Here is a 27,310-nt window from a genome sequence, read left to right on the forward strand (position 1 = left end):
GTAGCAAGAAACTCCAGCTGTAGTTGTGGACATGGCATCATACACAGAGTTCTGGACACATCAGTTTTATTCATACCAAATGTCAACAACAATAATTTCAGAAGGACACAAAAACAAAATTTTGAGCACAACGAGTTTTAAAATATGATATTTCAATTTAAAAACCGAACAATACCAATGTTCGTTAATTTTGCGTATTTTGTGAGTGGACCTACCGCTTAATCTAGAAAGGCCTAAGATTTCGCTGACTAGAAAGATGACTAGCGTCTGCACTGAATTCCAATCGAAATTTGCCTTTTTCCACTTCAATGAACTTTGATACAGTTGCTTGACCTACACAAGTATATCGCAAATCCCATAATTCGTGTATGGCACCTATCGGAGGAGCATGACTGACCAGTAGTAGGTCTCCTAAAACAAAAGAACTTGTAAGCTACTTTTATATGACATAATTGATGTGTTTTCGAGGATTTTTCCCCTATTACCGTAAAACTAATTCATAGTAGTGTAAATGAGTAAGGCTACGTCCATGAGTAACTCTTTTCCGCTTCAGAACCTTATATATTGCGCATTTCAACAGTCAACCAAAAGCACTCAGCAGAAAAATACCATATGTGTACGTTTTTTAAATCTACGTTAATTTTCTAACTACTTTTGTAGCAACCTAACAAAGGGATGCTTATGTATTTGTTGCTTCTAAAGTTGCGTTAGAGTTAAGGCGTTTTGAAGTTGCATAGATCCTTGACAGCGTTAAGAAAGGGATGAGTAACAACCAGTCCAATGTACCTTCGTATTTTTCCGTTATTTTAGTGACCGTCGTTCGGATTCTTGGAAGACATGCATTGTCTGCGAAGTGCTCTTTCGGTAACGATTGCTAAATGGCCATATTCTCAACTTACAGTAACGCTGACAGTAAAATAAGTTACAGTAACGTTGTTTTTACAGGGACTTACTTTAGTGAAAACTGGGACGTATTTGGTGTCTACTAGTGGATACTTCTGTTTTAGTTTGATTGTTTCCCAAAATCCCGGAGGATTCAGGCAGTGGTGAAGAACCTCACATAATCCTGGTTCTGGCTATAAGTAGACCGATAGGATCGCCAGAAAAAAAAAACTATTCCAGAGGGGTAAGCACCTTCACAAGTAAGCCTTTGTCCGCAACAATTATCGATGCCGTTTCCATGGTTCTGTCGTACGGAGAGGCGAAGACATTCCTGATTTCAATATTCTTAAACCTGCAAAATAATCAAATAATTAATGTTTACAAAATAAACTAGGCATAAGCGACGTGGTATGGATTTTCGACGACCAAAGACTACACGGGGACGTAGATTGCAAAAACGGGTGGGATATCACTCATCTCTCCCTGCATCACTGTAAACAGAAAGCTTCGGAATACAGCTCCTTACTACGTCATCTACTAAACGAAATGAATTGCCCATTGGGGCGTCCGAATGGATTTTCGACGAATCTCAGACGGGGGCGGGGTGCAAGCGTGGCGCATTGCATTAGAGAACGTCGTAAGGAACCGCATTCAGAAGCCGTCTGTTTACTGTGATGCAGGAAGAGATTGGCGAGATCTCACTTGTTTTTGCAATTCCCCTATAGCCTTTGGCTTCGGAGAACCACGTCAGATTCGAATGCGAATGAATGCAAACGAATGAATGCGATTCGAATGCGAATGAATGCGTGCGCAGTTTATAGAATGACTTGCGACATCGATATCAGGTCGGTGTTCATATTCTGTCACGCAAATATGATACTAATTTATTGACCCTAGAGAACTGAAATGAAATGCTTGGTTGGCTTATGGCGATTTCGAACAATCGACTATGCAGTCGCAAGAGAACCCCTTACCACTGCGTTACGCTCGGCCCATTCAGAAAATACAGAAGAGAGAAAGGAGAAAAGGTACTTCACTCTACTGTTCTATTATTGGTTGCAGAAGAAAACGCTTACATACTTTTCCATTGTTCCGTGCTCTTCCTGCTGCCGGAAAAAGACCAACTTGAAAAAAAATCGCCAACTGAGACGACCCATCTGTTCACTAATGTGTCCCTAATTATTCCACATTCTTCTCATGTTTTGCTGTCCACCATATTCTATCGATCATGTGATTAATGTTTATTTCCCACGCTAAGAAACTATCGTTTACTTGCTTATTTGCAGAGGATTGGGCAGAGAGTAATTATTGTGGAAAAATTGTGTTGCAGCCTATGTTGTAGCCTTAGTTCATTGTTCCTCTCGCACTACCTCCACAGTTTCATTGAAAGTCACTAAGTGATAGGCACTAACTCATACCTTGCTGCACACTCCTTCGCTTGAAGACGACCCCGTTGACTCAGCATGGGATTATCATCTGCTAAATTTTGGACGGCAGCTAACTTTTTCCAGTTTCGATTGATGTTGTCTTCTCTGGAAATCCATTGTTTGTCATTTAAAAATTGTTTTCGACGAAACCGCTGACCGTTCTGCATGACGGACCACGTAGACCGCTCGGCACGAACTCGCCATTCCCGACAGAGGGAACAACTCGGCGAGTGGACTAGTATGAAATGGGTGATGCCGAATCTTAAACCTACAGCATTTTGATAAGGAAATCTACAACAATCACTATCAAACAACGTGATAACACTATCAAACAATGAGCCTATTACGTTACGTGTGTGTATGCGTAAAAAATTTCAGAAAGCAGTGAGACGTGTCCAGCAGCGTCACGAAGGTACATCGGCGCCAGAAAGCGATAAAGCGGGCTAAGACAAGTTCCGGTGCGTGGATTTGGTGTGGTGGTGCCGGAATGCACTGAGGAAGGTTTTACTGTATGGAAGTAGAGCGACGAGCAGTACCGCACAAAACTTCCTAGCTGAGTTGCCAAAAAATAAATGAAACCTTTTAAAAACGTTTCATGGATGTGGAAAGTGCATGTGTTGCGTCCCACCCCTGCATACTCCTCATCTCTACTCCGTTTCACTTCTGCTTCATCAGGTTGCTGATTAAATTCAAAAAAAAAATCGCGCATCCAAATCCCTGCTTAAGTAGCAGCTAGCAGGTCACACGATCTGACGTAAAACCTTGTCTGTGCCAGTAGGATGATGACGTCCACGATATATCATGTTGATACATCATTCCGCGCTATTCTTAAGAAAAAGGAGAGGAACATTCATACTTCGAATAATCTTCTCATATTATGGCGTATCAAAGGAATACGGGGGTGTAAAATCAAATTGGAAACTAGAATATTCTCGAAATGTAGTGTAGTATCAGTTTAAAAAACGAAGAAATCGCGGCCCGAAGAAAAATACAAATTTAGTTCCACGAAAAACGCCACTACTTTCAGTTTGTTGTGAACAATGGAGGCGAAAGAGGCGAGCACCTCGAGAACTCTCAAGCTCGGCATCGGACCGGTCTATGCGTGAATTGTTTTCTTGGTTATCGCAAATGCCAAAAAATCTAAAAACCCATCAATTCAGCGGATCACATCACACACACACATTCAGATATAAACACTGCGGATGAGTTTTAGGAGTTTTTTCTTCTCTCACCATGGATTGAACTCAGAAAAAATTCACAAGAGAATCTCACAGAAGCAGTAGCAAATCTATTCCTAATCATTTCTATATCAATACTCTCTCTTTGCCATATTTCGATATACAACCGTCGAAATTGCACAACATTCACCTATCTTTTTTATCCACACTACCTCGCTTGAATCCGACTTTCTTTCCTCATACATTCATACATCAATGTATTTTTTTGGGAATTTTTATAGTTTCATAAACCTTTAAGTGACACAAAAATAATTTTCAATAGGACAGACTTCTCATAAATGTTTCAACAGTGCTTCTCTCGCAGTGAAAACAGAAATTGAACAACAAAAATTGAAGATTTATTTTAAAAAAACACGAATAACAAAATCTTTTTTTTAAGAGGACCATACTGTTCGCATAGGGATGTTACGGAGTTTTTGGAAGTGCAACGAAAAGAATGTTTGGAGGGATGAAGGAATTATCAAAAATATTAATTAAACTACTCCTCAAGATTCTTTGGAGTATCCCACTATTCCAGACTCATTAAAAAATAAACGAATCCATTGCGTTTCTTTTGAATATAACATTTGTTTTAATACTTATACAGTAAAGTGCCTAGGAGGAAAGAAGTATCCGTTTTTTGGAGCGGAAAAAATTATGCGAATAGCATGGCAGCTTAGATGGAAAAAATCCAACCGTTCAGACTGTAAATTCCTACAATGTAATTCTGTTAACGATCAACGATCAACTATTAATAAAACGAGAATTTGAACGATAATCCACTTCGAAAACAACTCAGCCACGCCCTCCGCGATCCGTAACCTGAATGGATCACTGCAGCATTATTTCCAAACGCCTATTTATGTTATTCGCGAAGGGAAAACGAAAGAGTATTTGTAGTTCTCATTATAAATACTCATCACACAAGAGTTAGATGAAATTTGGTGAAAAATTACACTTATTTTCTTTTTTTGTGGGCATTTCTCTCCTGAAAGTCTGCGAAAAGGACGTCTGGACTATAATCCACAGCAGAGTCCAGAAAATATTTGATGAATTTCTTTAACGTTAAATGTGGCGTATTTCTCATAATGTAAATTTACAGCTAATTTCAAAAGTGCTGTCGAAGTTATAATTCGAAAATTCCACGAAAAAAAGAACTAAGGACGTGAACGTACCTCACGCACTTGGATGACCGTTCCCTAACCTGGTAAAATAACAGTTTTACACGGGGTTGGTGAATGTCCAGTTGGCAAATTTAGTTAGCCAACTTAAGAAATATTCACATGAATTTCCAAAACGTGTTTTTTTCTTCTCACGGGCTTAATATAAGTTCAAAAATCGAGCAAAATATCACGGAAAGCGGAGGGCAAGGCGACTTGTCAGTTGATCCTAATAACCAACTGCATAGTTGTACTCATGGTGCGGAGTTTTCACCGTCGCATGCATAAATTTGTGCAATTCCGAGCGTACTTCTGGAACGTGTGCAGCCATTATCACTCGGTCGTTTAAGAAAAACACATTCTTAGGTGTTTCCTGACATGTGAGATTGTACTGTTGACGCAGCTTCGTACCGTACAAATCGAGTATCTGAAGAATTGGCGATCGGTAGAAGTATTAAGGAAAAAATTTGATGTATGCTTAATATATTTTGATCACAGTTTTTGTCAATAAAGAAAAACGGTGAAAAATTGTATCTTCTCGTTGTTAATTTTTGTTATCTTTCTCTTTTCTCTCGCATCTTTTTTTTTTAGGTAGGACGAATAAGAATAGACTCATCTGATTTTTTGCTTACTTGAATTTGCTACAGTGACCATGATAGAAAGGATAAAGTATCTGGTGCATCAATCCTTTCTAAAGTTTTCTCAAAATCTTTTTCAGTGTAAAAATCATCTTCCCAACGATACTCTTCTCTATAGGAGATGAAGAGTGGAGGTTCATGTGTTCGCATCCAGTGTTGGTACCCTCGGGACGCGATGATCCGGATAGGATAGGAAAAAAGTCACGTATGAAGCAGAGAAAAAAAGACGAAAAGAACATGAACTTAGTCAAGAAGAGCAAACGTCCCACGTAATGGAGTAAACTCGAATGAATTGAGTGTTACTTCTTCTCGTATGGTTTCTGTCTTCCCTGCTTTAAAATCCAATTCTCAGCATCCTCTGTGCCTTATCACATATTTTACTAAGATTTTGCTTTGATTCTATGGGAAAATGATAAGAGAGAAACCTTGTGAGGATAGCACTTCTTTTTGTTTATTTAGGACAACAGCTGTTATTTAGGATGAGGTAGTCGCAAAAAATCTTAAGAAAAGGAACCGAATCTAAGCAAAAATTCATTCCATCGCAGAATTACTACCTTTCTTTGTGGACCTTATTCACTTTCATCTTTTCTTTTTATTTATTTCTATTCATATATTCCCTGTCGGGTATGTTGGATCATTTTCGAGCAACGATTAGGTAGCAGGCCATGAGACTACGCAAAAAATAAACAGATCATTAAACGATGATTTCTTTTTTTTTCATAGAGATCAGAGCAAATCGAAAAATCTTTCTATCACACATATACTTTTAAGGATACCCTGTATTCCTTAAACCTACACCACAAATCCTTGCTAATCCTTCAGAAAGCTTTCGCAAAATTCAAATCCAAAACAAACTAGACTTCGCAGAAAGGTTACCTTTTTATCACAGACAATGTTTCCAAATGCAATATCGTAGTACAACGAAGGGGCTTGAACTGCCTTCTCCAAATCGTCCCGAAATATCAGCATTCGAAGCGTAACCAAAGTAACAGCCTCCACCGTACGGTACGAACCAGACGCTGTTACTATTTGGGTAACCTAAACAAACTGCTAAAAAGAACAACTCTTAACAAATGACATATAGATATATAGAATAGATAGATAGAATATAAATACAAATATATGTATATAGAAATAGATGTAGATATGTAGAATAGATATATAGAGAAAGTTCGACACTTTCCCTTCGATGAACAGAAAAGTAAAGCACGCTCATTCACTCAGTTCTTTCATAAATAACGCCCCGTGCTCTGCAGACCCGTTACTGAAGCACAATTACAGTACACCTTCTCGGTAAATCTTTTCATTACTAATCTAAAAGTCTGCAAATTAAAAGCTGTCGATGACCTAGTGGTCAAAAAGAGCTTCGTGACGGATGCGATGTAAGTATTCTGTGGTTGTTTTCTGGGGATTTCTCCGTCTTTTAAGGCTGAATCATACTCCCGGAACCATTCAAAGTTAACTTTCCATCTCCTCTATGAAGGTTTACTAGCGTAACCAGAGAAAGGTATCTCATTTTCCCCTCTGTTGAAGTCGAAGAAGCGAATAAAGAACGCATGATGGAGGGGGAATCTGTCGCAGTTCATTTTCAATTTCGGTCTGAATTTCACTAACATAGGAAATTCCCAACGCATGTCTTCACGAAGTTCAAAACAGCAGACTTTGCGAGATCAAAGGGCTATTAATCCTTAAAAAAAGTATCTGCACCTCTTCCACGCATAAGAGGACTGTGCCATAAGGGAATCACGTACTACTTATTCATTTACTTGCACTTCTTTATGTCTCTTTCCTCTGTCATATGCAGAACGTGAAGCAATCTATTAGCGTTTTCTCCGGGACTTCTACACTAATTTCCTTATAATTGAAAGTAATATTCGCGGTAAATTCTTAGGTTGTGATCTCTTCATGGTTAGGCAGGAATCGAAGCGTAGTATAAGGGTAGTACCAGAACAAGAATGCTGAGAAAATAAGTTCAAAAATGGGGCAGCCGCACCAATCTAGGAACTTTTTCCATACAAACCACTCTTCCTTTCAAAGGATTTATGAGGTGAGTGTGATGCTTACTACGTCCAGCTTTCTGTTGGCTACTGGGAAGAACCGAACATCGAAAAACAAAACCTTCGAATATTCTTAGGTGCTGTCTTCCAGAAGTTTTTTTTTTAAAAAAAGATGAAGCCAAAATGAAAGCTGCACTGGAGCGCTTTGAGAACCTTAAATGTTCATAGAATTCCCATCTGCTACTGAACTTCTGGGCCGGTGTAACGCAGTCGGTTAGAGGTTCAGCTGCCTGCACGATTGATGGAAGGTTCGAATCCGCCCTAGTGCTCACCATGCCTTTCACCCCTCCGGGGTCGATAAATTTGTGCCAGACTTGTCTGGGAGGATAAAAGCACTTGTCCCATCGGCTAGGCCTGCAAATCATTGTATAGGCCAGATACACGTTCGTAAACCTCAAACGATTGAAGTGAACGTGGGGAGCGCATCCCAAGCGGATTGATTAACGCCAGAAACTATTCTTTAAATTTCAACTGAGCTCCTTCCTGACTTATCTGCCCAGAGAAGAAAAGCCATGCACAAGATAATTATAATTCATCACTTTTTAGGAGATCATTCACAATAAAAAATCGTGCAAAACCTAGAATAAAAACTTCTTACCTCGCTCTTGCCTCTACCTTTTGTTATGATGATTCCAGCATCAGCCATAAATGGCCTTGACAGATCACCCCTGTCGTCCATAAAATGACAACAAGGAATTCGATTTGGAGCTGAACGTGTTTCGTTGACCAAACCAAATCTGCAATTGGACGCTATTATTATACCTCTCATTACTTCCTGATAACCAAACCTAGCCAAAAAATTTGAAATATCGGTTTAGAGATTGGATGAAAATGTCTGAAAATGTGGACCTATATCAGTGTCAACATGAATTGATGAACAGTTAAAAATCTTAATAACATCGCAAGTTCTTACCATCATTTTTATAAAATCTGGTCTCAATTTAACTAAATGAAGTCCGTTCAAAAGTAATGCATACTAGTAGTAAACTTACGGAAACATTCGTGACATCGACATGGTTATAGCCAAGTTTTGGAAACGATCCTTGATCCAAAATGCCATGGTGGTTACTCTTTTCAAAAACTTCTGCAAGATTTAACTGATATATGAATGAAAGTTGTCGTTTATTCAAAATAATGGCTGAAAAGCGTGCGAAAATTGGAAGAGAGAGCTTTAGATTTTGTACTGCGTTCATCCAAGAAGAGATTATGCATGAAACGATGTTGGACAGCTCACACGAGAAAGAATGACAGGTGGTTCGAAGCTTTGTGCAGCCTTCTTCAAGCGAATCATATTACGAAATTAACGATATAGGTGTCCGTGAGGGACGATATAGAGTTTCGATTGTAGATTACCAGTATGAGCGCGGCCGTCCTCCATTCCCCCGTTCATTCTGGGAAACTATGCCGGGAACGGCTCTAATCAGCTCTTAGTTCCTACGAGGTACGTTAGAACGCGCCGTTCCTGTGCACGCGTAGGATCCACGAGTGCGGTCAAAAATCAATGAGCATATTTAATTAAAAGCAACTAACAGGCTATTGGGGGAACCAGAGCGTGTACAGAGGGGAGCGCGTTCTACCGTTACTCGCAGGAACTAAGGAGATTCCCACGCCGTTTTTCAGGACGGTTAGGAAGAATTGAGCTTGGCCACTCTCTTACTTGTAATCCACAACCCTAACGCCGTTTTGTTCCACAGAGACCATAACATCGTTGACGTTCATGATACGCTGCCTTAGCCACAAGTGCTACGTTTTCTGGCAAAGCGCAACCAGTCGTACCGGAGTTGAGAAGAAAACGCACCATTTTTACAATAGTGCTCTGAAGATAGTTGGCTTTTAAAATTTCTTCCGCTGCATATTCAAAGTACACAATCAATGAAGGTCGCGAAATCTGAAAAACATAAAGATTTAAAAGGAAAGTTTTTTAAACCGAATGCTCAAGACGGAACCAGAGTTGGGGAGTTTGGGAGACACTGGAACGAGCTGGGTTCGAAAAGAGAAAACGAGTATGATGACATAGTCGTGTTAGTGAAGTTTGCATTCAAAGATAAGCCACACAACGTTGGTAGAACGGCATGTGACCGAATACCTTGATGGCGCTACTTATATTTTAAACATGCTTATTGTTCTCGTCTAAAACAGGGACTCGGAAGAAATATTGAGGTAGAAGTGATTCATTCCCCTTCGCAAAGCAAAATCATAATAAAGGAGAAGAAAAGGAGAAGAAAGAAAAGAATGGACATCATCACATCTAAGGTATTGGATTTCCTAAAATCAAATGACGAAAGGAGTTGGAAGTCTGCATGTGGTGTGGAAAATAGACAGTGCGTAACAGGATGAACAAAAATTGAAAGAGGATAAAATGAAGGATCAAGTGCAGAAGAAAATTGTTCCGTTTTCAAGAAGCGAAACGTTACGGAAGGTGAGTGTCACTTTTTTTCTTACTCTATACATCAGAATTTAAATAACTTTGTAAGCGTGACATATATGTCACTAGTGCTGTTCGTTTAACCTTGTTAATAGCACATATGCCAAGATTTTGAAGTTCGAGGCTTTGAAGAACTGGAAGTAATTCTGGAACAACAACTGAACTTCAAAAATAACTAATCTTCCTGTATCTTTAAACTTCCAGGAATACAAGACGAATCTCTCTTGTATTTGCTCTTTCATTTTATTACCCTCCAATTCTTGCCTTCATCTTCTAATCCAGGAAATAAAAGCCTCCATTTTTTTCATCCTTCTCTTTTGGAAACATCTTTATCTCGACTCACCTCCACTTAGTGAGGTAGAAAGGAATAGCGAGTCACAGCGCAATCTGCGGATATTTTTGATAGTGAAGTCGAGTCAGAACGACATGAAGTTCGATGCGGTTGGGTAAGCGGCTGAGATCGAAGGAGTAGATCTAGCTGTTGTCTGGAGATAATTGCGAATTGCAGCGATTAGTTGGCCTGGCAAAGACCCCAGCTCGATCCAAACCGCTAGCCCCTTTGCGATGCTTCGACTGCAGCCGCTTACATGACTGCAACGAGTTTCGCGTCATTTTGACCCAGCACACCACATATTCAGCAAGTTACATGTAGCGAAGGCAGCACATCGTCCCTATGTTAGGTCATAACATACAAGCGTGTGAATAGAACATATGCAAAAGAGTGAAGTCATAGGGTACTGAAGGTAAAGTTGCATGCGAGTCTCCTCTACTACTTACTGCACTACCAACGCTGCTTCGTTTTTGTTTTGTTTTTTGTTTTTGTTTTTTTGAATGCCATGTTTCATTAACGCAGCCAAATGTCCTCTTGTGCATTTTCCTCAGTCCTCATTTCGGCAGCTGTCTCGCATGCTCTACAACTTTCCTAAGCTTTGAAGTGGTCGTCGCCTTGAATTTCGATACAATACCTACGAGAGAGTGATCCTTCGTCAATAATAAACCGGTTATTTTTTGAAGGAGAAAAGTGTCGGTCAGCGAAAGAATCTATTATTCAACCGGTACCTCAAAAATATACCCAATCAGAGAAAAGGGACCTAATTCCCTCGTGAGCAGTTCTTCGGAAGCTTTTTTAGATGTAACTTGATCAAGATTTTGCTGTTGCATATTGATCGCAAGCTGCTGCATATTGATCAAGATCAATATGATCACATTGATCAACAGCTTGCGATTTAGTATATTCCATGTGTGCTACAACTGAGCAAAGCTGGCGCTACAATGACGAATTAAACCAAGCATTACATCCATCACCAGCGTCCCTAAACACTCAGACATGTTCAGGTAAAAAGGAATGAATAGAAATGAAGGATGGAAGGGAACAGCACAAAAATCCCAAGCACACGAATTCGGATCGAAAACAAGGCTAATGTACAGGAGTTAGGCAATTTTAACTAGCCATGACGGATAATATCTGCAAACAAACAATGATTATATGTTAAACTCACATCATTGTTCCATTCTCGGGAATAAACCAAAAAATCGAAGGCGTATTGTTGAGCTCTCAGGAAAACATATAGGAAGAATACCTCACGATCATCATCTGATTCGAACACTGGTATTCTTCTGTCTTGAAAAACTTCTGAAATAGTAATAACAGTTTAAATCGGACTGTCGCTACAGTTCGAAGTTAGTAACGAACAACAATATTTACGAGTGAATTCGTTGTCGTAGACAGAGACGTCGTCGAAAACTACGACGACTAGACTAGACGCTTGCTTAGGGTGTCAAAGCAGGAACGAGAAGAAAGGGGGAAGAAACTCACCCTTCAGGAAGCAGAACATGCACGTGAAAACACTAACGGTGAGAATTAAAAAGGTTAAAAGATAAACAATGCATGATAAGGTGCATCGACGTTTAGCGATCCCTTGGAGATGAGTCGAAGCTTTCGACTTTAAACTATACAGTGATTTGTGAGGCCAGCCAATGTATCGAGTTAGTGTCCCTGTCCTCCCAGACAAGTCTAGTACCAATCTTTCGACTCCAGAGAAATAAAAGGTCATGTTGGCCCAAGGCAGCCACGGCATCGACCGTGTAGTCGCAGAGGGACCCTTTTCCGCGGCGCTACTCTTTCCTCCCTGGTGTCAGAGAGCTGAAGACTGTATCCTCGCTTGCGTCTTTCGCTCATTCACACTTTCACCTCTACTTCGCCATCGTCTGTGCATTACATTGATTCCACTTTTTTTTACTGACAGTACGCTACGCTAGACAAATTTTGGCTTTTTTTTGTATGGGAGTAGGTTACTGTCGTTTGCAAAACTTGCCTCGTAACTTTACAGATACCAAAAAAAATGAAGAAGAAAAAAAACCTAGACAAACAATACAAATACAAGGTCACTCACTCAATACAGTACTGATAATAAATGCAGAAAAAACCGAGAACGTCCCATTTCCTTCTCCCGCTGGATAAGCAACGTTGTATGAGTCCAAAGTTACTGGATCCACATATATGCCCCATAGCTGAATTAGGTTCACTGCTGAAAGAATGGTTCTCAAACAAATCCCGAAGGAAGTGATCTGGTTGCATCTCTCCTATTAGGAGAGCAGCAAATTATATTGTAATGTTAGCATTACGCACGTGGTAGTCCAATACATACACAAATAATATTTATACTTCATCGGATATATATACTTTTTGTATGACCTACTCAATTCAATATTTATAAATGAACAAAGTTCAGCCCCATATTTTAAAACAATATAAGCCGCTATTTTTGAAGAAAGAAGATTTTTTTCCGGCTTCGGCACTACAGCAGCTCCATCGATGGAGCTGGAGTAGAAAAATGTGCTCAGTAATAGCAAATAGATGTTATCAAAATTGTTAGTTGTTCATTCAGCTTAGTTGACGTCTTTTCTTTTCTTGCACATTTATAGCATCGTTCCTACATCTCTGAATGGCTAATCGGATTTTCTTTCTCGAGGTTACTTCTGATGCTCATCGGAAATATGAATGCTCCAACAGAATGGGACTACGCTTCACACCCTAATCCCATTCTGTTGGAGCAAAAAATAGCGCGTGCGATTCTATCATAACATCCTTCTATTCTACCTCTATTTCTAACCTTCGTAGTAATTTTTTTATAGATTAGCCTCTTGAAATTTTACACAAAAATAAAAACATCTTAGTGCATCACCCAATCGCACCTAAATGAATCACGTTCTAGAGAGCGAACACGCTAATCATGATTTTAAAACTCTTTTCTGTCGATGGAACATCTTAAAAGCAGCGTACCACGATTTTGACGTTGCGCTGAATCCACAGGCGAAAGCGTAAAGTTCGGGTAGCAGATAGACTGCGGAACCGGGGCGTGGTTCTACACGTCTTTCCGTTCTGGTCGTGAAAACGCCCCACCGTTGTGCACGGGTTGCATCCGAGTGCCAGAGGTCGAAAATCAGTGATGTCTTCTCACCAGGCCTATTCAAGTGAAACCAATGTATAGCCTGCTGAGGCGCCCAGAACCTGCACCGAGAGGCGCGTTCTGGGGTATCTCGTAGAAACCAGAACGGTTCCCACGCCGTTTTTTTAACGACGATTAGGGAAAGATGACCGGAACTACTGGGTTCAGCAATCTACTTCTCGCGCTCTACGTTTTCGTTTTGCGTTCCGCACCACGTCAAAATCGTGATACATTGCTTTCAAAAGAAAAAAAAATTAAAAGCAAAGAATAAGTAACCAAACTGAATTGTGTTCTCGAAAGGACTGAAAAATGTAAACTAATCACTTCTATTTGATGTAATCACTTTGATTAAAATTTTCAACTCATCTTTGTGAGGTGAGAACACTCGTTTCTTTGCCAAAATTAAAGCGGAAGCAACATCTTAAAGCATTAAGCACATGAAAATCTATTGACGTGATTTATATTGATTGTCAAAAGTTTTTGATTAGGCTTACTACTTTTTACTGTTATACATGACTGGTAAATAGGATATTCATAATCTGAAAGATTCTAGTGTAAAAGTGTAGTGCCAGAGGGTTTCTTCAGGAAAAAAATTTTTCACAAAGTACCTTTTTCCTCTTTTTATTTTTTTTTTCGTTTTTTTTTTGCCCATTTTCCGGGCAACAGATTTACTAACTTTTCCTAAGGTAACAGGTCCAACTAACATTACACTGCAAATGCATGCATACATTATTAAAATTCACTGTATCCATAACTCACATAATTGTGAAGAAATGCGCTTTTGTTATATTTGCGAAATATTTCGTTATTTGGTCAACCGTAATTAGGACTGCCCACTAAGCATCAAAGTGGCATCTCGCGATTAATCCCAGTAGATGTTTCGTTATGCATCTTCGTGGTCACCTAGCGGATAATGATACTAGTGGATCTTTCTTGAAACTGAGTAAAAAAAGAAGAAGTACTGTTTAATTCTTCTCTGACGTATCCTGAATAGAATGGTAACATCGTAAAGAAAGCTTACGCGGTACTATTTACAGTCTCACGTAATATTAGCAGCAATGGGCAAAGAATTATCAAAGTGCTGTTGTAAAACTTTTGTTTTACCTCAATTAGAATATTACTCTCAAATTTGGAAACTTTGCACCAAAAAAAAAACATTGCTAAAATTGAGAAACTCTAAAAAGCGTTTACAAGACTTTTCTTTTTACAGAATTGATATATGTATCAATGTATTCCAGTTACACTACTCGAGCATTGAACTTCTCGATTTATAAGAGAATTGTGTCAGACTTAGTGTTTTCCTGCCATACTTGAAAAAAGACTCAGCTGGTTCCCTGTAGTATTGGACATTCAGACTAAGCGATTTCACATTAAGATGATTTCGATTGTAGAGCATAGATTTGAGAAGAAGATACCTGCATCTCACCAGATTTACAGATGCACTCGAACTGCTAAATGACTTCTCCTTTTTCTTATGCACGTGAAAGGGTCAAGCGTGGCGATGGGACACGACCCTTTCAAATACAACCCTTTCTTACCCTTCTTGCCTGCAAGGTTGCTGCGACAGTTCTCCATTGATGGTAATTCCACACAAGAAGAATTCCTTGTGTTTCGAAATCGCAAGGTCAAAAATTAGCTGAGAAACGAATGCCAAATGTGAAATTTGGTAGCTGACAGAGGGGAAGAAACACCAGTAGAAGAAGCAAATTGGCAAAAAAAAATTGAAGAAAAGTTGCTGTTGGAATATTTGCACGCTCTAACATCTATGAAATATCTTCGAATACTGGTTGAAGCACGTAATGCATCAAGAAATAGAAGGAGAGGTTCGAAATACAGAGGGACGACGAGGAAGAAAAACGATGAAAAATCTACGCTTTGTATTGAACATGCAGTGATGCGACTACGCAGGTTCGACACCCCTCTGAGCCAGATTTCTCGCAAGAGAGACAGAAACTCGGAACTACTCGTGAAAGATGCAGAGTGTAATGTTACATAGTTTTCAGCAGTTTAAAGGCATCACTCCACGAATCTGAGGTGGTGCAGATTTCAGGTGGAGTATTTGTATATCGGATGGGAGACTATGAAGAGGAAGGTGATTCCGTCCATTTCTTCCTAACTGCCGTAAAAAACGGCCCGGAAGATACGGCTTTAGGCGTTCTGGCGCACTATTTTCTACAGGGAGTTCGACTGGAGCGCGCCAGCCTTGTGCGGCGCCGCATCTTCTGAGCCGTTTTTTACGGCAATTAGGAAGAAAAGGACGGAATCACTCCCCTCTCCATAATCTACTATGCTGTATACGAATACTCCACGTGAAATCCGTACCACCTCAGATTCGTGGAGTGATGTCTTTAAACGCGAACTTAACAGAATTTGATGGCCAAAAAAGCTGAGATTCTGTGAAAGTTGTTATGTCTCAAAGATCACAAATAAGTTCATGATAGGATCATCTTGAGAAATACTTTGGGTAGCGTTATAAAAAAGAAGGTTTGCCCCACGAAACAGTCATTCTGCTCTTATTGTGGACACCTAGTTTTTTAAAGTCTAGATAGGACAGGGAAATGGAACAATCTTTGTCCCATCTAACATTTGGAAAAACAGCAAAATCTTGGTAAACGCAGTACACAGAGACTGATAGAAAAATCCTAAACTATAACATATTGAAAGGTGATTTGCTCAACACCAGATCACTCCGATTTATTAGATTAAATTGGAAATAATACACTTTTTTTACGCCCGAGCAAAACTCGGGATTTGTGCAAGATTTCTCGTTCCAGGGAGACGGAGCCCTTATATTCGAATGGAAGGAGTAAGGAAACCTTCATATACAAAAATGCTCTTTTCGGATTGTCTGATAATATCAAAATTTAGATGGGTAAAATCCAAAAACAAAATGGAGAAATCCTTAATTAAATGATAAAGGTTAAAGTTTCTGAGGGCGTTGAAGTTTTGGCGTGCGTTTTAGCCCTGCACAATGACTTAAGGGGGTTAGCCAATATGAAGTCAGTGTTTTTATCCTCCCAGACAAGTTTGGCACCAATTTATCGACCACGGAGAGATGAAAAGGTTGGTTGGCAATAGGGTGGTTTCAAACCGTCGGGGCACAGAGGACCCTCTTACCGATTGCGCTACACTTGCACGAAATTCTTATTTTTTTTCATCTAAATGCTAAGGGAAGTATGAGCTTCAAAAGAACATTGGTATGACTTTTTTGTTAGAAAAGCCTTCTTCTATTAAACACCAACAAAAGTATTTCTTAAGGAGCTCTTATGACGAGGTTATTTGCGACCGTCCAAACCTAACAAGGTAGAGAGAATCAGTTCTTTTTTGTTCTAAATTCTATTTAATCCAAGTTTAAACTACTGCACTCTTTGTGATATTGAAATCTCCATCTTTTAATAGTATTTTCAAGTTTCTACTTCTTCTGCAATACTAGGCTCAGCAGTGTGTCGGTCCTGCGTGGTCCCAACATACTGTGCATTGTTAGAGCAAAATGTTGACGCTTTCACATTACTGTCCTATGCCTGGAACTTAGTATAATATTTTGTTATATATGTAAATTAAATACTTAGTAACGCATTATATTTTGTCCTGAGTATCATGCTACGGTCCATTCACCCATATCTCTCTTTCTGACAAAATTCCTTCCCCCATCTTACAACTTCGGATTGGCAAATCCCATCGCACATTTGATCCTGACATATTCTCATAGCCGAGAAGAGTACAATTTCCAAATGCAAATTAAGAGAATCTGATTTACTGTATCATTTTGTTCGAATGCTCTTTTGTCTTGAAACCTCGGCATATTCTGTCTGTATTTTGTTATAGTGTGCCTGCGAGGTGTTTAGATGGAACTTTTTTTGCCTGACGTTTCGGCTTTCTCGCCGTCTTCAGAGGCCTAGATAGAGGTTGACTGGAACAATGCTACGTTTATCCCGTCAAGTGCCACACTACCCTGGGTCAGTGTCTCGATAATCGTTCAGGGTAGTGAAAACAGAAACCCATCTACATTGAAAATGGTCTTACGTTTTGCTCCACCGGATGTGGCGCGGCTGGTTGCATGCACTTGTCACTCAGTGTGCCAGCGAATGAGTATTACTGCGTGTAGATCACCAGCGACGATATAGATGATTTGATCAACACACAGAATATCAGGCGGTTATAAGTCACGTGCGAGCAATGGTAGGGTTTCACGGAAATCCGCGAAATGACTACAAGAGGGGACATACGCCTTTCAGTAAGCGATAAGGGTGGGGAATTCGTAGTCATGTCACAGGTTCTTGATCGGGAAATAACAAATCTTCACTTGCAAGATGAAACGATCTATCGCCGCGTAACAGAGAAAGAATTCCTTGTGCAGTGCAAACGCTTGAATCATGTATGGATGTCTATGGGAAAATCTGCTGGTCTTGACGAACGATTTGTAAGCCGCCTAAAGCTTGACAAACCGACCTGCCTTGTGTTCTATAGCCTCATCAAAAAGCATAAGCTGAAACCCGATGAGGTCAACTCAACATCAGCGGCCACATTCAAAATCCGACCAATAATAAGTTGTGTGGGAGGACCAACGGATCGCATTTCGTGGTTCCTTAATAAAATCGTGAGTCAAATTTTGCCTAAAATACCATCTCATTTGTCGAACACACACCATTTCCTTGAGCGATTACGCAATGCGAGAGTTGAGGGCAACTGCGTAAGAGAGTCCTTTGATGTAACCTCACTCTACACGGATGTAAGAAAACAGTGAGGCGCTCAAGCTCTCTCTGAGATGATAGATTTATATGGTAACAACTTGGAGACATATGGACTTAGTAAATCCCGCGTAATAACGCTTATCAAGGAATGCCTGAATTGTAATATCTTCAGGTGGTCAGGAAATTATTTCGCGCAACTGAGAGAGCTAGCAATGGGTCAACGATTAGCACCAGTACTGGCGATCTCCTTCATGAGCAGAACCGAAAACCAGTGCTTTCGCGTAGACCAATAATGTATTGCAGATATATTGACGACTGTTGCATCATAACATCAACACAGTCCGAAATGGACGAGTGTTTCCGAATACTCAACCAACAATCGCAATATATAAGACTCACACGAGAGACCCCAAAAGAAGGATGGCTTCCTTACCTCAACACACAAATAAGTACTTCAAACGGCATTATTAGAGTAAAGTGGTATCGCAAAAATGTTGCAAGAACATCATATTGCGCGCCAAACCTGCACATACGACTGCAGTAGAACGCGCAGTGATTCGTAATATGTTCAAAACCGCTAGTGAAGTATGCACTGGCAACCAAGAACGTGCATTGGCAACCAAGAACGACACAAATCACGAAGACTAGCCTTGAAATAGTGTTAAAATTGCCTATGATGCCATACAGTAGTGTGTTATTAAAAAAGCCAAAACATAGTGTTGTGAAGTTTTGAAAAAAATAAGACACAGACATGAGGCCCACAACGGAAACGATCACGATGTGAAATGCGTTATACTGGCTCACGAAACAGAAATATCGGCAAGGAAGACGTTGGAGGCGTTTTTTTATTTTTAAAAGAAACCCTTCAATGAATAATAGGAATGAATGCTTGTCGATAACGAATGAGTTCTTGCCACTTGTATGGCTCTGTGACCTATAACCGCCTGATATTCTGTGTGTAGATTAAATCATCTATATCGTCGTTGGTGATCTACATGCAGTAATACTCATTCGCTGGTACACTGAGTGACAAGTGCGTGCAACCAGCCGCGCCACATCCGGTGGAGCAAAACGTAAGACCATTTTCAATGTAGATGGGTTTCTGTGTTCACTACCCTGAACGATTATCGAGACACTGACCCAGGGTAGTGTGGCACTTGACGGAATAAATGTAGCATTGTTCCAGTTATCCTCTATTTAGGCCTCTGAAGGGAGCGAAAAAGCCGAAACGTCAGGCAAATAAGTGTTCCATCTAAAAACCTCGCAGGCACACTATAACAAAACATGTATCATTTTGATTTTGAAATTAAATTAAAACTAAAATCAGAATGAATTGGAATAAACTGTTCTTCCTTACTTATTTTCAGCACCTTTCACTGAAAAATTCAACTCCTGCAAACAGCACTCAGCGGTTGCCAACCACTGCGATTTCAAGCTCAACCACTTTTTCTTTCTTTTCACCTTAAAGGCATCACCCCACGAATCTAGGTTGGTACGGGTTTCAGGCAGATAATGCCTATATGGAGTCGTAAATTGTGGAGAAGATGGTGATTCCGTACATCTGTCCCTGTATCACTGTAAAAGGACGACCCCGGAACACTGTTTCTTACAATGTCCTCTACTGCAGCGCGCCACCCTTGTGCCCGCCTGCGATTCGTCGAACACTCATTCGGACGAATCGGAGGCGGGGGACGGGACGCAAAGGTTGCGCATTGCAACAGAAGTGATCGTAAGAAGCAGTTTCGGGGTCGTGACACTGATACAAGAAATGATGAACTGAATAACCCTCTTCCCCACAATCTACGACCCCGTTTAGGCATTATCCGCCTGAAACCCGTTCCACCCCAGATTCATTGGGTGATGTCTTTAAAGATCTTCCGAGGATATTTCCCAAAATTCAACTGCCCGTCGAGTTTTTTGTCTATAATTCGTTTGCTTCAAAGTTTTCTCTTTTTTCAATATCAGAAAATGAAGTTACGAAACTCGTTTTCGAACATTTTGAGGTTATTGTAGTCGTTCCTCACAGCTACTCTGCAACCTACTATTTCGCTTTTCATATGTGTCATAGCAGATGGCATATTGTTGTTGATGGCAAAGTGATTTCTAACGCACGCAGCAAACGCTGGATCCAGATATTGCTGTAAACTACACATAGCATCTCGTTTGAGTTCTACAGATAGCGATCGACGGTTCAGTTTTACAAAAGAGACAGTTGTTTGAAAAGATCCAATGTTCCATATGAGAGTTTGGTAGAGTAAAGAAGTTGGACACCGTTCTAAACGATAGCCCTTTTTTTGCAGTATTTCGAAAACGAGCCCAATCTAACAGTCCGGACTACATAGTTTTTCCGAATATTTACTCGGGTGCTCAATAGCCGATCATGAATGCTAGCCCGACAAATCAGATTGCTGGTAACAATCAGATTCGTATGCCCACGCTGTTCCGTACCTGGTGCAGGTAAGCAGTTCGAAGATGAAGTTCGAAGTTAAGTGAGGTAACTCAGAAGTATTTTACTCTTTTACAAGATTAATCGCATGAAAATTGTACAAAACCTATCTTTTGCTTTTCAGTGTGTTCTTTCAGATGGGATTCTTTCATAAGTGTTTCCTTTATGTAGATCAAAAAGTGGACTTCAGTCAATATATGTATATATCATGTAAATTTCACATGTATTCCTTTTTGTTTTCTTAGCGCCACAACTATTTTGCTATGTTATGCACATAGTTTTTCTACAGATAATTACTAAACAAGAGCTGCTTTTTAAAGCATTCCAACCAACATAAGAAATCCAGAAATACTGAAGAGGGTGCACAACGAAAGTAGGTCGTAAATAAGCGTAAATAGATAGCTAACCTTCATTATCTGCCACACTCAGCATTCCATATCTGTGTTCAAATAATGATCCCAATGCATCGCTGGATGCTAGTAGAAATTGCTCGCTGAGAGGTTTCGTTAAACTGCAACATGATTTTCGTCAAATGTTTCAGCTGTAGCTCAAAAGATTAAAATTCACAAAGGTTATGCAAAGTGTGATCCTTCTCAAAACGTGTAGAATGCATTTCAAGAGAAAAACTAGAAGTGATTTTGATTGCTGACCTTACAATCCTACAGAAACCTACAATTGATTTCTCTGTACTCAAAGTTGTCCTCCTCCCAGTTATTTTGTTAGCATCTTTCTATTCCTACTCCACTACTGTAGTTACCGAATTTACCAATCGAATATAACCAAATTTAATTTATATGGATAGATGAAAATAAACCCTGTCTCGTGGAGACACCCTATAATAACCTCTCCTCAAGAACTTACCCGTCGGTGACCCTAGGACTGCTGCAAATCCTACCTCACACCTCAAAGCGGCGCAGCGGCGACCCTGGCCGTCGGGCAGCTATGGTGGCAAGACTTCGTCTCGACAGGTTCAACCATGCCACAAAGGTGTCCGGCTAGTAGCCCGGTCCTTGGGCCAAGGCTACAGGCTAGCTAAGTGAGGAGGTAGTACTACGATTCCGGTGTCAGGCTGCTAGCTTGCTAGTGCGACAAGCCGACCGAGGACAACACCCCCGTCGCGTCATACTGCTAATGTCTACTATGTGTTCTTCACAAGCTAGGGCGTACCCCAGAGGCGATGCGCATTGTCCTCGCCCGAGCAATGTGGCAGATATGCGAGGGCTACCGGCTAGAGGACGGAGCCGGCCAAAGAAGTTAGTCCGTCACCGCCAGCAACATCCAGTGCGCTTGGCAACATTTAACGTAGGGACGCCTACTGGAAGAAGTCGTGAACTGGCAGACAGTCTCAGAAAACGCCGTCTTGACATATGTTGTGCACAGGAGACTCGCTGGAAAGTCTCCAAGTCAAGGGAACTAGGCGATGGCTACAAGCTGATCTACCACGGCACATCAAATCGCAATGGCGTTGGTATCATATTGAACGAGTCGTTTAGAAATAGCGTCACAGCGGTGGATCGACTATCGGATCGCTTGAAGAGGAAGGCTAAGAAGGCAGTCTCCAAGGCGAATTCGGACCGCTACTAGGCTGTGTACGACATGCTTGATATCAGAGAAGGCGAGCGGGCAGTGTATCGTTTAGTCAGAGCGCGTCATCGCTCAACGTTGGATATTTAACACACCAAGATCGTTAAGGGAGCTGATGGAGCCGTTCTGCGCCGCTCTGGTCAGATCCTGGAGAGGTGGCGAGAGTACTACAATCACTTGTGCAAAGAAGTTTTGTCATCCTCCGATCCCAACTGTTCCCAGCGTCGTCGTCAGCGGGTCCTGTTCTACCAATTGCTGCCGTCGAAGTCAGCGCTGCCCTCGCAAAAAATAAAGTCGAACAAGGCAACCGGTCCTGATGACATACCTGCTGATGTCTGGAAGCAGCTAGGAGATCGAGGGTCCGTGTGGCTCGCAACTCTATTTAACAAGATCGTTGCAGAAGGACGGACTCCAGACGTTTGGCAAACTTCCGTGACCGTGCCTGTCTGGAAAGGGAAAGGAGACATTGCTGACTACACTTCGTACAGGCCTATACGACTGCTGTGCTACACGATGAAGGTCTTTGAGAGTGTCTTGGAAGGAAAAAGGCTTGTCTGAGGAAAATTCAGCGTTTCACTCAACAAGTGTGGTTTTGTGAAGGACTGCAGCACTATAGATGCTATCCATGCTGTCCGTATCCTCCTGGAGAAACATCTAGAGAAGAACCGCAGTGTGCATCTTGCTTTTTCTCGATCTCGAGAAAGCTTTCGACCGTGTTCCACATGAGCTGTTATGGATGTACATGAGGTCGCATAGGGTACCAGAAGAATATGTACGGTGGACAAAGCTGCTTTATGCGAAGCCTACCAGCGTTGTACGATGTGCTGTTGAAACAAGCAGGCCATTCCCTGTACAAGTAGAGGTTCATCAGGGTTCATCCCTCTCACCCCTACTGTTCATACTGTGCATGGACACGATAACGAAGGAAATCCAGAAGCAGCATCCGTGGACTCTACTCTTTGCCGACGATGTCATGCTCGTGGCGGAGTCTCGATATGATCTTCAGAAACAGGTACAGTCTTGGAAGGATCGGCTGCAGCAATATAGATTCGCCTCAACACATCAGAAACTGAGTACATAGAGTGCGGACCAAGGACAGAGGATGGTTCAATTCATGTCGATGGCACCGAATTAAACAAGGTGAACTGTTTCAAGTACCTTGGATTTAAAGTGACTTCCACAGGCGACATTGATCAAGAAGGTCGAGTACGTGTTAATGCGGCATGGATGAAATGGAAAATGGCAACAGGCGTACTCTGCGACAAGAAAGTCCCTGTTCGTCTGAAGTCGAAGATCTACAGGACGGTTGAGCGTCCTGTTGCCCGTTACGGATGCGAGTGCTGCGAGTGCGACGACGAAAGCCTTGGAAAGAGTGTTGCACGCTATGGAGATGCGGATGTTGAGGTGGACGATAGGTGTAACGCTAAAAGAGAATGTATCCAACGACACTGTAAGCTCTATCTTCGGCGTCGTACCGATAACTGAGAAGATGAAGGGGGCGCGACTGAGATGGTTTGGTCACGTCTTGCGGCGAGAGGAAGATTCTGTTGCCAAAACCGCTTTGAAGCTCGACGTTCCAGCTGTGAAGCCGCGTGGGAGGCCAATGATTCGCTGGTTAGACCGTGTGAAGCTGGATATAAAAAAGATGCGCGTTTATGTACGGCTGATGCTTAGTAGAATCAAATCAAGAAGCAGAAAGGCGGGCTCTGCAACAACGCGGGACAAAAGCTAGGAAGAAGAAGAAGAAGAGGTGACCCTAGGAACAATCAAGGAATCTCTTTGCTACGTGTTGTGTACAAGGTTTTGGAGCTGATTATCCTGGACCGACTTATTAAACATTAAGAGGAAACAACGCGCGATGAGCAAGCTGGTTTCCGTCTACGATTGACCACGTGCTCATCGTTAGGACACTGATCGAAATCTACCAACGGTATTCGAAGCCAATGCTATTAGCCTTTCTGGACTCTGGAGTCACTTTCCACTCTCCTCATCGAGATCGTCTTCTCAACGCGATCCGTACCAATGGAGCACCATGAAAGTTTGTTCGCTTGCTTGACCTCATGAATCAACGTACAACTGCTGCAGTTCGATTACCAGCTGAATGTACAACACCGCTTGAAGTGGCAAAAAGACAAAAGGCAGTGGCACCCCTTTCCTGTTCAACTTTGCCATCGATTACATACGAAGAACAGTCAATCGGTGTCCTGCCGACATCGTCTTAGAACCAGCAAGATGTCTCTTGACCAATAACTTCAACATGTTGTCAGCCTTGTATTGAAGCTGGCTGCAACGTATGACTACGTCCACACCTTGATAAGTGCGAGCAAATGTGAGTCTCTTCCAGACCTCGAACGGGAATCAGGGTGGGCGGACAATCGATCAAACCCGTCGATGCGTTACGTTACGTGGGCTGTATGGTGAAGAACAATGCCAGCTATGAGAAAGATATTCAACAAAAATGGGCTAAGGTCACTTCTACACTTCACTTCTTAACGAAAAGCCTGTGGTCGACCTCCATTACTAACGAAGACAAACTGCCAGTCTACCTATCTGCAATTCGCCTTGTCATGATGTACGGAATCGGAGACTTGGGAGGCACCGCCTACGGTGATAAAGAAACTTGAGTGCATTTAAAGGCAAATTCTTAGACGGCTGCTTGGCTATTTTTGCCCTAGGGTATGCCACAATGAAGGTCTCTATGCGGAGAACGTTGTGGTGTACCGGCGGATGCCACGCAGAATATACTAACATCTTGCACCGTCATCGAAAGCAGATCGCTTGTTCAACGAGTTCTGAGGAGTTTCTCGGATTCAAGCTGGAACAGGCCATCTAGCCGAAAAAGAAAGTTCTGGATTGAGGTGGTGAAAGAGGACTTGAGGACACCTAACGTGGACAGCCAGTTCAGACGAGACGTAAACTTCCGTAGGACATGGAAACGACGAATGGATTGATTCTGGGCAAGCTCTCGCGGAAGATCGAGGTTGGGCAGAGCTATGTTTAAGGACCGCACGCCTCGGCGGAGGTTCGAGTAATTGCGCCAGGCGATCACATCAGCCCACCGATTGAGTCAAGTAAGTCAAAAAGATGACGATGCTACCCCCAATCACATAAACTGCTAACTGCTATTTAAGCAAATGTATGTATCCAGTCTTTGAAGAAGAAGTCGCGAGACTTGTCTTCCTGTTTCCCAGAATTTTGGGACACACAGGCAAGCACGCGGACTGCGGCGCATTACTACATAGCACGATAGTATTAGGCTGAGCAAGAAGTCGTGCACCAAAAATTTCAAAGACTTATGATCCCTGAAATGAAGTGGTACTTAAGGAACTTTAAGAACCGCTTTGACTCTACTGACCTAAGGCAGCCTACAGAGTTTGTAGCCACGAGTTTGGCGCGTTCTTGCCGCGCTACGGATTGGCTACTATCGGTTACAGTTTCTAGCTAGTGGGTCGAGCTATTGATAGTCACAAAATCACAAGAGCAGCTACCTTAATCTGTCGCCATCGTAGCCTTACAAGCAGAAATTGAATCATTTGGGAGTGATTGCGCAGTCAAGGAACTAACAAATAATTTCGATGTATGAGCGACAGCTACAGGCGATCGTCTTCCACGAATGGCAAGAAGGGAGCAACGTAGGTACGTTAGCAGCCAATATCAGCGACGCCTTTGAGAACACCATCACAGCTTCGTGGACGGCAAGCTGCTTATCCAATCGCTCCGGAGATACGAGCTTCAAGGATAATGAGCGCTTCCGAGGAATTTTTGAAATTATTAGGTGTAGACGAGAGCTGTGATTTTGTTGTCAGTTGGGAGCAGAATCACAGTTTACAATCATCTACACAGAGCAACTTCACAGGTTGACCAACGCGTAGGAAAAAGCGTTCAGCTGTCCACCCCAGGCGCTAATGCGAGAACACCTCCGGATTAAAAAAGAAAAACATGAAAATTGTCGAAATTGAGCTATTAAACGGTTTTCTAACGATTCGCAGAATAGAGCATCGAAACGCCGTCTAACAAATGGGGGAAGATCACTGATAGTCATAGTATTAAATTACAGAATAGAAGCGATTGTGAGTGAAACTATCAATATACCGTGGCCCGTGCCACTGCCCGTATTGCGTTTCACCTCTATTACTCCTACGCGTATTTATTTTCCAGCACGTTTAGTGCAGGTTAGTAAAGTGCCTTCTTCAGGAAATGGAAACACCCACGCAAACGGCTGCTTAAATAGTGGCTAACAGTTTAATGATCTGGCGTAGAACATTATCTTTATCACTCCGATGATGTTGTTCACGTCATTTTACGTTAAAGCATCATTCTGTGATAGCTGTTGTTTAGAATCAGAAGGAAAAGCCATACTTCGAGTAGTGCTTTCAAATTGTTTATTTCTTGTATTGGTATCGAAGAGGTGTTTAAAGCTGAATTTTGAATGTTCTCCAAATTTAGAATTGAAGCGGTTAAAAAGAAAACTGTGGAATCTTTCGGCTTTATTTATAATAAAAGAAAAGAGGAAGAAAACGCTGTGAGAAAAACAGAAATCGAGTTCCACAGAAAATGCCACTACTATTAATTTTTATTGATCTGTGAAGGCGAGCCTGGAAAACACCACGAGCGGCTTTAAGCGGACGCTCAGACTGGTACATGAATAAGAGCAGTAATCAATGGATCTGGCTTGGCACTAATTGCCTAAAGGGGATTGAACGGGCATGCCCCATTTATCTGAAAATGCGTAGATTAATAACTCACTACCTTATTGGTTTATAAGGTGTAATAATGTTGCAATTAGTACTGTGATCGTCCAACAGCCAATCCATCACAAGAACCTGGACCAGATTATGCCAGTTGATCTCCCTCTTGCCTTGTTAGAGTAATGAGAAAGAGAAAATGAGAAGCACTGTCGATAAATAGAACAGTGGCTCAAAGCTGCTCTTCAGAAAAATAGGGTTAACCTGCTAAAATGTGACGCGCCCAATTGCTCGAGAAGTTCAAGGATGTTATATATCATGAAGATAGAGAAGGGGTGCGACGGGTCCATCGGCACCAGATAGCCTTAGAAGGGGGGTGCGACGGGTCCATCGGCGTCGGATACCTATAGAAGGGGGTGCGACGGGTCCATCGGCGTCGGATACCTATAGAAGGGGGTGCGACGGGTCCATCGGCGCCAGATAGCCTTAGAAGGGGGTGCGACGGGTCCACGGCGTCGGATACCTATAGAAGAGGGTGCGACGGGTCCATCGGCGTCGGATACCTATAGAAGGGGGTGCGACGGGTCCATCGGCGCCAGATAGCCTTAGAAGGGGGTGCGACGGGTCCACGGCGTCGGATACCTATAGA

The 27,310-nt window shown here is 41.7% G+C and overlaps 1 protein-coding gene across 3 annotated transcripts in view; it reads right to left on the bottom strand.

Moving 5' to 3' along the window:
- The window catches only part of RB195_005127 (uncharacterized protein), a gene marked incomplete at both ends in the record, with an annotated part of 52,615 nt that overhangs the window by 1,383 nt on the left and 23,922 nt on the right, over positions 1-27,310 (bottom strand). Inside the window, 15 exons of one of the 3 annotated variants that reach the window (XM_064177436.1) lie at positions 216-333; positions 398-411; positions 787-874; positions 954-1,076; positions 1,135-1,234; positions 2,301-2,414; positions 2,467-2,570; positions 4,997-5,113; positions 6,201-6,362; positions 7,980-8,118; positions 8,374-8,465; positions 9,180-9,269; positions 11,306-11,439; positions 12,200-12,334; positions 20,800-20,903. In XM_064177436.1, coding sequence (XP_064034560.1) covers positions 216-333; positions 398-411; positions 787-874; positions 954-1,076; positions 1,135-1,234; positions 2,301-2,414; positions 2,467-2,570; positions 4,997-5,113; positions 6,201-6,362; positions 7,980-8,118; positions 8,374-8,465; positions 9,180-9,269; positions 11,306-11,439; positions 12,200-12,334; positions 20,800-20,903 — 1,634 coding nt within the window. Of the gene's footprint in view, positions 1-215; positions 412-786; positions 875-953; positions 1,077-1,134; positions 1,235-2,300; positions 2,415-2,466; positions 2,571-4,321; positions 4,349-4,996; positions 5,114-6,200; positions 6,363-7,979; positions 8,119-8,373; positions 8,466-9,179; positions 9,270-11,305; positions 11,440-12,199; positions 12,335-20,799; positions 20,904-27,310 lie in introns of those variants that run through there. The other 2 variants (XM_064177435.1, XM_064177437.1) reach the window with 2 other exon arrangements.

This window comes from Necator americanus, chromosome I, assembly GCF_031761385.1.
Source record: "Necator americanus strain Aroian chromosome I, whole genome shotgun sequence".
Classification (NCBI taxonomy): Eukaryota; Metazoa; Nematoda; class Chromadorea; order Rhabditida; family Ancylostomatidae; genus Necator; species Necator americanus.